This window comes from Phascolarctos cinereus, unplaced genomic scaffold (assembly GCF_003287225.1).
Source record: "Phascolarctos cinereus isolate Bilbo 61053 unplaced genomic scaffold, phaCin_HiC Scaffold_5;HRSCAF=322, whole genome shotgun sequence".
Lineage (NCBI taxonomy): Eukaryota > Metazoa > Chordata > Mammalia > Diprotodontia > Phascolarctidae > Phascolarctos > Phascolarctos cinereus.
This window is the reverse complement of record NW_027555958.1, coordinates 233,165,652-233,174,503: the sequence shown is the minus strand read 5'-3', so window position 1 is coordinate 233,174,503 and position 8,852 is coordinate 233,165,652. Positions and strand designations below refer to the sequence as shown.

General features: G+C 41.1%; 1 protein-coding gene and 1 pseudogene across 1 annotated transcript in view; one reads left to right on the top strand and one right to left on the bottom strand.

Moving 5' to 3' along the window:
* The window catches only part of LOC110217197 (triggering receptor expressed on myeloid cells 3-like), a 3,521-nt gene extending 1,501 nt beyond the window's left edge, over window positions 1-2,020 (bottom strand). Inside the window, 1 exon segment of the mRNA XM_020999427.2 lies at window positions 1,960-2,020. Within this exon segment, the coding sequence (XP_020855086.2) occupies window positions 1,960-2,020 (61 nt within the window).
* Window positions 2,021-2,129: 109 nt separating this feature from the next.
* LOC110217199 (elongation factor 1-gamma pseudogene) lies at window positions 2,130-8,099 on the top strand (annotated as a pseudogene).
* The last annotated feature ends 753 nt before the right edge of the window (window positions 8,100-8,852 follow it).

The following is an 8,852-nucleotide window of genomic DNA, read 5'->3' as shown; positions in this document are numbered from 1 at the left end:
AGATATAAATCAGGATGACTGAGGATGGCCCAGGATGCAGTTGGAGATCTTGGCCTTTTTAAGCTAAGCTCTTTCCAAATTCTCACTTTGAGTGAGGCAATGCCCATTCAGTGAATAGCCTGTTTAAGAAGTGAGTCAAGGGGTGGCACCTTTAATAATAAAAAAAAAAATCAAAATGGGAGGGGAAGACCCTCACAGGGTTCCTGGACAAAAGAGAAGTAATTACTATTTACATTCAATCTGAGAAGGGCCCAAAAAATAACCATTAAGTGGTGCTGGGGCAGGGACCTGTTGTTGTCCAATCAATGAGAGCCAGAGTGACAGTTTTTAGGAATAGATGGTGCAGTAGATAGAGCAGCAGCCCTGGATTCAGGAAGACCCGAGTTCAAATCTGGCCTCAGACACTTGACACTAACTAGCTATATGACCCTGGGCAAGTCACTTCACCCCATTGCCTCATTAAAGAAAAAAAAAGAATAGAGATAGGTCCAGGTGTGGTGGTGTATACCATAGCTCCTGGTGCTGGAGAGGCTGAGGCTGTTTGGGTCATGTGAGCTCAACAGTTCTGGGCCGTAGCAAGGCTAAAGCTGATCAATCAGACATTTACACAAAGGTGGGCACCAATATTGTGGATCCCAGGGAACAAAAAGCAATCAGGCTATCTAACAAAAAGCTAAATGGATTAGATAAGAAAAATGAGGCAGGTTAAAGCTTCCATGGCAATCAAGACAAGAGTAGAGCCCAGGAGTGGCTGCTGCACTTCCAGCCCAGGCAACTTAAAGAGACTCAGTCTTTAAAAAACAATAAATTGAAATTTAAACAAATACAGGGATAGGGACCAGATCTGTGATCTCATTGATATAGGGAACTTCCAGGTGAGGAAACTCTCTTTACCAATGCAGGTGGACACTTAAGCACAATATAAATATGAGCTATTATTATCTCTTTAAAAAAAGCCCCAGAGCTGGACTATGTAATCATTGAGCCATACAGAATTTGACCCCTCTCTATGTTTCTCCCTAATGTGAAATAGTTTCCGTATCCTCAACAGTGGCCTGAGAATGTCAGTTGGTTTGACTCACTAGGAGGAAGGGCCAGAACAGGAGGAAAGGTCTTTGTGCTTGAGGCCAGTGTCAGGAAGCCCTTGTGGTATCAGCTAAAGAGGAGTGGGAGGAACAACAGAAAGGCTTGGGGATTGGGAAAATCCCAGATGTGACAGAGTACGTACAATAATCAATAATAGGAAATGAATGGCCAACTCTGATAAGTTGCCTCCAGATTCCAAAATAATTTACTGCAATTTCACTAGCCCATAGATTAATTAGCTTCCAGGACCCAATCATGCCATGAATGTTCCCATTTCTGTCTTTGGCTCCTACTCTTTTCCATACCTTAAATGTCCTGCCCTCTGCTGCCCAAACCCTACCTCTATCCCTCCCAGCACAAAGAAGTCCTCTCTCTATGGTGCCTTCCATGCTACTCTATTCCTCAGAATTTTTTCCCCTCCTCTGAAAATGTGGCAGGTAAGTAATGACATAAAAGCAGATGAATTTTAAAAGACATTTTGGATGCCTACAAAGACGGGAGGACAGCATGATTTAGTGGAAAGAACGCTGGGGTTGTGGTTAGAAAAAAGACTTGCCTCTGTCACCTTCTACCTTGCTGAGTTTAGGCAAAACACTTAACACGTGTATGTCTTACTTATTTAAAAAGGAGGTCATAAATATTCAACAACTCCTCACATCCCTTTTCATTCTCAATCCTGGGTTCTCCTTTAGCTCACATAGCCACTGGGCCTCCCTACACACATGTACTCTCATCCCTCCCCAAGCACCACCTTTCCCAAGGAAATAATTTGGAGGATAAAAAAGAGGAGGGACTAGAAAACTTTTTCTAGGGCTCCCCACTGGTGCCATCCTTCCCCAACTCTGCCCACTAGAGTCTTCATCATGCTTGTGCCTGAAACACAGAGAAATAGCAACAGCAGCATCTGTGACTTCCAGCATCCTGCCACCTCCATCTTATCCCTAGCTCTTGGATCCACCTATGACTGGCTGTGCCCGGAGTTTCTGTCCAAGGACTTGATGACACCAATTCCCCTCAACATCTTCAGAATGTTGCCTCACAGGATGTATGTGTGTTTTGTATTGGAGAACAAGAGGTACTGAGGTGGGGGAGCAATGGAGTAGAATGTGTCATGTCACTGGGGACCTACTAGACAAGAAGGAGGAAAGGAATTTCAAACCCTGCCTCTGTGACCTACCACTTGGTTGAGTTTGGGCAAAACACTTAACATTCATAGGTCTTATCTATTTAAAAAGTTCATACTGAATGACATCTCATATTCCTTTTATTTTTTTAATCTTATTTTTAAAATTTCAATAACATTTTGTGCATATCTTTTGACCCAGCAATATCACTTCTAGGGCTATATCCCAAAGAGATCATACAAATGGGAAAAAGACCCATACGAACAAAAATATTTATAACATCTCTTTTTGTCGTGGCAAAGAACTGGAAATAGAGAGGATGCCCATCAATTGGGGAATGGCTGAATAAGTTGAGGCATATGAATGTAATGGAATACTATTGTGCTATAAGAAATGATGAGCAGGTAAACTTCAGAAAAACTTGGAAAGACTTGTATGTACTGATGCTGAGTGAAATGAGCAGAACCAGGAGAACGTTGTACACAGTAACAGCAATGATGTGCGACAACCAACTTTTATAGACTTAGCGCTTCTCAACAATACAAGGATATATGACATCTCCAAAGGTCTCATGATGTAAAATGCTATCCACATCCAAAGAAAGAATTATGGAGTTTGAATACGGATTGAAACATACTATTAGCTATTTTTCTCTTCTGTTCTGTTTTCTTTCTTCTTTCTTGTGGTTCCTCCTATTGGTTCTAATTCTTCCTTACAACATGACTAATGTGAAAATATGTTTAATAAGAATGTATATGTAGAGTCTATATCAGATTGCATGCCATCTTAGGGAGGGAAGTGGGGAGGGAGAGGGAGAAAAATTTGAAATTCAAAATCTTATGGAAGTAATTGTTGATAAATCAAAATAAATTAATAAAAATAATATTTTATTTTCCCCCAATTACACATAAAAACAATTTTTAATATTCATTGGTTTTTTCCTAAGTTTTGAGTTGATGCCCAAAGGGCTATAAAACCGTGCATGCCCTTTTTGATCCAGTAATACCACTACTAAGTCTGTATCCCAAAGTGATCATTAAAAAAAGAAAAAGACTCGCATATGCAAAAATATTTATAACAGCTCTTTCTGTGGTGGCAAAGAATTGGAAATTGAGAGAATACCCATCAATGAGGGAATGGCTGAACAAGCTGTGTTATACGAATGTAATGGAATATTATTTGTGCTATAAGAAATAATGAGCAGGCAGACTTCAGAAAAACTGGGAAGGTTTGTATGGACTGATGCTGAGTGAAGTGAGCAGAACCAGGAGAACATTGTACACAGTAACAGCAATATTGTGCAGTGATCAACTTTGACACAATTTGTTCTTCTCAGTAATACGATGATCTAAGACAATTCCAAAAGACTCATGATGGAAAACGCTATCCACATCCAGAGAAACAACTGTGGAGTCTAAATACAGATTGAAGTATACTATTTTCACTTTTTTTTGTTTTTTCCTTTCTTGTAGTTTTTCCCTTTTGTTCTGATTCTTCTTTCAGAACATGACTAATGTGGAAATGGAAATATGTTTAATATGATTGTTCATGTATAACCTATATCAGATTGCTTGCCATCTTGGGGAGGGAGAAAAATTTGGAACCCAAAATCTTATAAAAGTGAATGTTGAAAACTATCTTTACATGTAAATAATAAAATAAAAAATAAAATACAACAATAACAACAACAACAGCAATAATAATACATAGATATATATTGATCAGGATGAATGGAGATGGCCCAGAATGCAGTTGGAGACCTTGGCCTTTTTAAGCTAAGGTCTTTCTGAATTCTCACTTTGAGTGAGGCATATATGTATGTATGTATGTATGTATGTATGTATGTATGTATATGTATATGTATATATACCCACATATATAATATAAACAAAAATAAATAAATAATATAAAATATTATTAAGTGGGAAAAAATTAAGTTTTGAGTTCCAAATTCTATCCCTCCCTCCCCTCCTGTCTCCTGGAAATAGTAGGCAATCTAATACTGGTTATATATGCAATCACATAAAACATTTCCATATTAGTCATTTTGTGCAAGAAGAAAAAGAAAGAAAGAAAGAAAGAAAGAAAGAAAGAAAGAAAGAAAGAAAGAAAGAAAGAAAGAAAGAAAGAAAGAAAGAAAGAAAGAAAGAAAGGAAGGAAGGAAGGAAGGAAGGAAGGAAGGAAGGAAGGAAGGAAGGAAGGAAGGAAGGAAGGAAGGAAGGAAGGAAGGGAGAGAGAGAGAGAATGGAAGGAAGGAAAGAAGGAAGGAAGGAAGGAAGGAAGGAAGGAAGGAAGGAAGGGAGGGAGGAAGCAAGGAAGGAGAAAGAAAGAAAAACAGATAGGAAGGAAGGGAGGGAAGAAGGAAGAAAGAGAAAAAATAGTGTGCTTTAGTCAATATTCAGATAATATCAGTTCTTTCTCTGGAGGTGGATAGCATTTTTCATCAAAAGTCTTTGGGATTGTTCTGGATCATTGTATTGCTAAGAATAGCTAAGTCATTCACAATTTTGCATTGTACAACATTGCTGCTACTGAGTACAAAGTTCTCCTGGTTCTGCTCACTTCACTTTATATCAGTTCATGTAAGTCTTTCTAGGTTTTTCTGAAATCATCCAGCTTGACATTTCTTAAAGCACAATAATATTTCATTTTAATTCAGGTCCCTTTTCATTCTTGATCTTGTAATCCTATGAATTCTAGGCTCTATTTTGGCTCAGAGAGCAGTTGGTCCCCCCCCACACACACAATTAGCTAGACTCTCATGCCTAGAAGAAATACTGCCTTTGGTATTCTTCCTAAAATACTGTTTTCATCATGTCACTTCCCTTTTGAAAACCTTAGAAAGGGTGTCTCTTTCTTATCCTGTAAATTCTAAATGTTTCTGCATGGCTTTTGAAGCAAGCAGAACCTAGCACTTAGCTTTTCAATCTTATTTCCCAATACATATTCTGTTACAGTCAGGCTGGTCTCCATACTGTCCCTTGAACATTAGCATACATTTAGCATCCACTTAATTTTTACTGTGTAGATTGTCAGGTCAATATATTTTGAACAATTATGGAACTCATTGAGGAAGCCCTTTAATATTTTGAGGTTTGAAGACAATACAATAGAATTTGGGGTATATGGGGTGTGCAAGGAATACTAGCACCTCTGGTATGAGGGCTTGCTGAGACATTTTCAGGACTGCTCATCAACCTTTGGTATCTACCACGCACTCAGCTGTCACCTGTGACTCCAAGAAGCTGAAGCATGTGCCTCACCCACGTAAACCCTCTCTGAAGTCAGGCTAAACCAGGTTGAAGGTGACCAACAGGCCTCAAACCCATGTGTGACTTAGGAGGGTGTCTATCTCAAGCATGTGAAGACTTCCCTCAATGGAATGGGTAGCGAAGAAGAGATTATGTTGAAGAGGAGATTCCTACATCATGCAGTGCCAGAGGATGTCCGTGGAGGTGATTTCTAAGATCCCTTCTGCTGGAAGCTCAGCTTTCACACCAGTATTGGCCCCTCTTAGTTTGATATTGGGATAAAATGAGGCACAAAGGAGGTTTACTTTGCCCTAACACAACACGAATATGCAACAAGGATACATTAGTACTTGGCTCTTCTAGACCAAACCCTTTCATCTCCATCTGTAAACACTCTGGTCAGTAAATCCTCAAGGTATGGAAATGCTAGTGGTCTTAGGCAACCTCTAAGTCTGAGAAGTACAGACTATATATGGCTGGGACTTTTTATGCTCCTGGATAACCAGGAAGCTACAATCAAGAAAGCTAAAGCCAATCAGAACTCGGGGAAGCTTTGGAAAGCCTCTCTACATTATTGGGGATGGAAACAAAGAAGATATGTCAGGAAGATAATGGTCCTATCACACCCTTCAACTTAAAAGTTTGATTATTGTAAAAATAATTCATATTGGACAAGCCCTAGACAAGCCCTACCTCCCTCTCCCCATTCCCCATTGTTTTTTTTTCACTCTTGCACTATATTTCTCTTTATTTTTAAAAATATTTCCTCCAATTACACGTAGAAACAATTTTTAACATTTGTTTTTTAAAATGTTGAGTTCCAAATTCTCTCCTCCTTTCCCCCCTCCCTGATACAGTAAGCAATCTAATATAGGTTATATATGTGCAATCATGCAAAACATATTTCTATATCACTCATTTTGTGGAAGAAAACTCAAACTAAAAAATAAAAATAAAGTGAAAAATAGTATGCTCCAAAGAAGTTCAGTCACAAGAATGCTAGTACCCAGTCCTCTTTTGGAGGAGAATATATAAGGTGATGGATACTAGAATCTCATTCAAAAGCCCTCATTGCTGCACAGTACAGTGGGGCCCATCACATGCTATGTAAACAACAATGACCTTCAAGGCTCTACTCCAGAAGCAGCTGCCGAAGTGATCCAGTGGGTGAGCTTTGCTGACAGTGACATTGTTCTTCCAGCCAGTCCCTTGGTGTTCCCACTCTTGGCATCATGTACCACAACAAACAGGCCACAGAGAACACAAGAGAGGAGGTGAGGCAGGTTCTAGGGCTGCTGGAGACTCGGATTTCCCTGATGGGATGGCGTGTGACTCTAGCTGTGTGCATCCTCTTATGGCTCTGTAAGCAGGTCCTGGAGCCGTCTTTCTGGCAGGCCTTTTCCAACACCACCCACTGGTTCCTCACCTGCATCCACCAGCCCCAATTCTGGGCAGTGTTGGGAAAGGTGAAGCTCTGTGAGAAGATGGCATAGTTTGATGCTAAAAAGTTTGCCTAGAGTCAGCCTAAGAAGGAAGCCCCAAGGAAAGAAAAGGGACAGCAAGAAGAGGAACAGAAGGCCCAGGCTGAGTGGAAGGAAGACAAGAAGGCATCCGTAGCTCCCAGCCTCCAGCCCCAAGGAGGAGATGTACGAGTGTGAGCAGGCTCTGGCTGCCCAAGGCCAAGGATCCCTTTGCCCACCTGCCCACAAGTACCTTTCTGTTGGATGAATTTAAGCAAAAGTACTCCAGCGAGGTTGCGCTGTTGGTGGCCCTGCTGTACTTCCGGGAGCACTTTGACCATGACAGCTGGTGCCTGTGGTATGCTGAGTACAGCTTCCCACAGGAGCTCAGCTAGCCCTTCACAAGCTGCAAACTCATCGCTGGAATGTTCCAGCGCCTGCACAAGCTGAGGAAGAATGCCTTTGCCTGAGCCATCCTTTTTGGCACCAACAACAGCAGTGCCATTTCTGGAGTCTGGGTTTTCCAGGGCCAGGAACTTGCCTTCCTGCCAAGTCCAGACTGGCAGATAGATTATGAGTCCTACACATGGCGTAAGCTAGATCCCGGCAGTGAGGAGGCCCAGGCCAGGGTTTGAGAGTACTTCTACTAAGAGGAGGTCTTCCAGCATGTGGGCAACCCCTTCAATCCAGGCAAGATTTTCAAGTGAACATCTTCCCTGCTACTACCTCACTGCCTGCTTCCTCCTCTGCAAGGAAGTGCCAGTCATTAAACAAAACTGAACACAACCACAATGAAAAAAGGGAAGACAGATACAGGAAAATATCTAGTGTAAATGAATAAATCAAATGAGAGTTTTTCAAAGATATGGATGACATGTACATATCTGTAGGCAGTTGAGAAATGACCAATAATACATGGGGAAAGATTGAACATACATAAGAGGGGATAATCTATTGGAGAAGATGGGAAGGAATGGTATCACTTGTGCATGTAGAGAGGCTTACCTGGGCAAGGAAAAGGGTCACCTCATCACATGAGACAGGGTGAAAAGAGTAGTAGAAGACACCTAAATGATGTGAGATGAGTAGGAGGGCAGAAAGGGAGCTCTCAGAGAATGGCCTCAATTTTTTCAGTAAAATAAGGGGCTTTAGGGAGGCCTAAGGAGGGTGAAAGGATTTGGAAGAGCTATTATGGTACAGGGGAGGTGATTCTGTTGTTATTTTTAGTCATTCAGTAATACCCAACTCTACATGATCCCATGGGCTTTGTCCATGGGGTTTTCTTGGCAAAGATACTGGAGTGGTTTGCCATTTCCTTCTCCAGTGGGTCCCCATTTTACAGATGAAGAATTGAAGCAAATAGGGTTTAAATGACTTGCTGAGGGTCACATACCTAGTAGGTGTTTGGGGTCAGATTTGAACTTAGATCTTCTTGACTCTAAGCCCAGTGTTTTATCCACTGCACCACCTGGTTGCTGCAAGGGCAGGTAATTAGGGAGGTATCAAATATTTGCTTTGCACCAATCAGGACCCAGTTGAGGTTATATAACATAAATTCGTAGTGGACCCAGTCAGCTCGGTTTATGATTTTCTCCAGCTTTGTTCATCAGCACATATGTAGGAATGGAGGCAGTGGATGGTGAGAGCAATACAAGGTAGAGGCTTGGCAGGACAAGATCAATCATATGATAAAGGGGAAAGGCTTCAAGTTGACAATGAAGAACTGAACTGATTCATGTCATGAACAGGGCCATGTTGGGGAAGAGAGGAGAGTATAGCTAGTGTAGGAGTGATGGCCTGGGAAAGATCTGAGGAGCAGAGAGATTGGAAGTTAAGGTGTAGTTGAAGAACAGTGTTTGAGGTTGTAAGAGAAGTGGAATGAGAATGGAAGGATCAAGGGTATAACCATTTTTTTGTGTGTGGATGAGGTG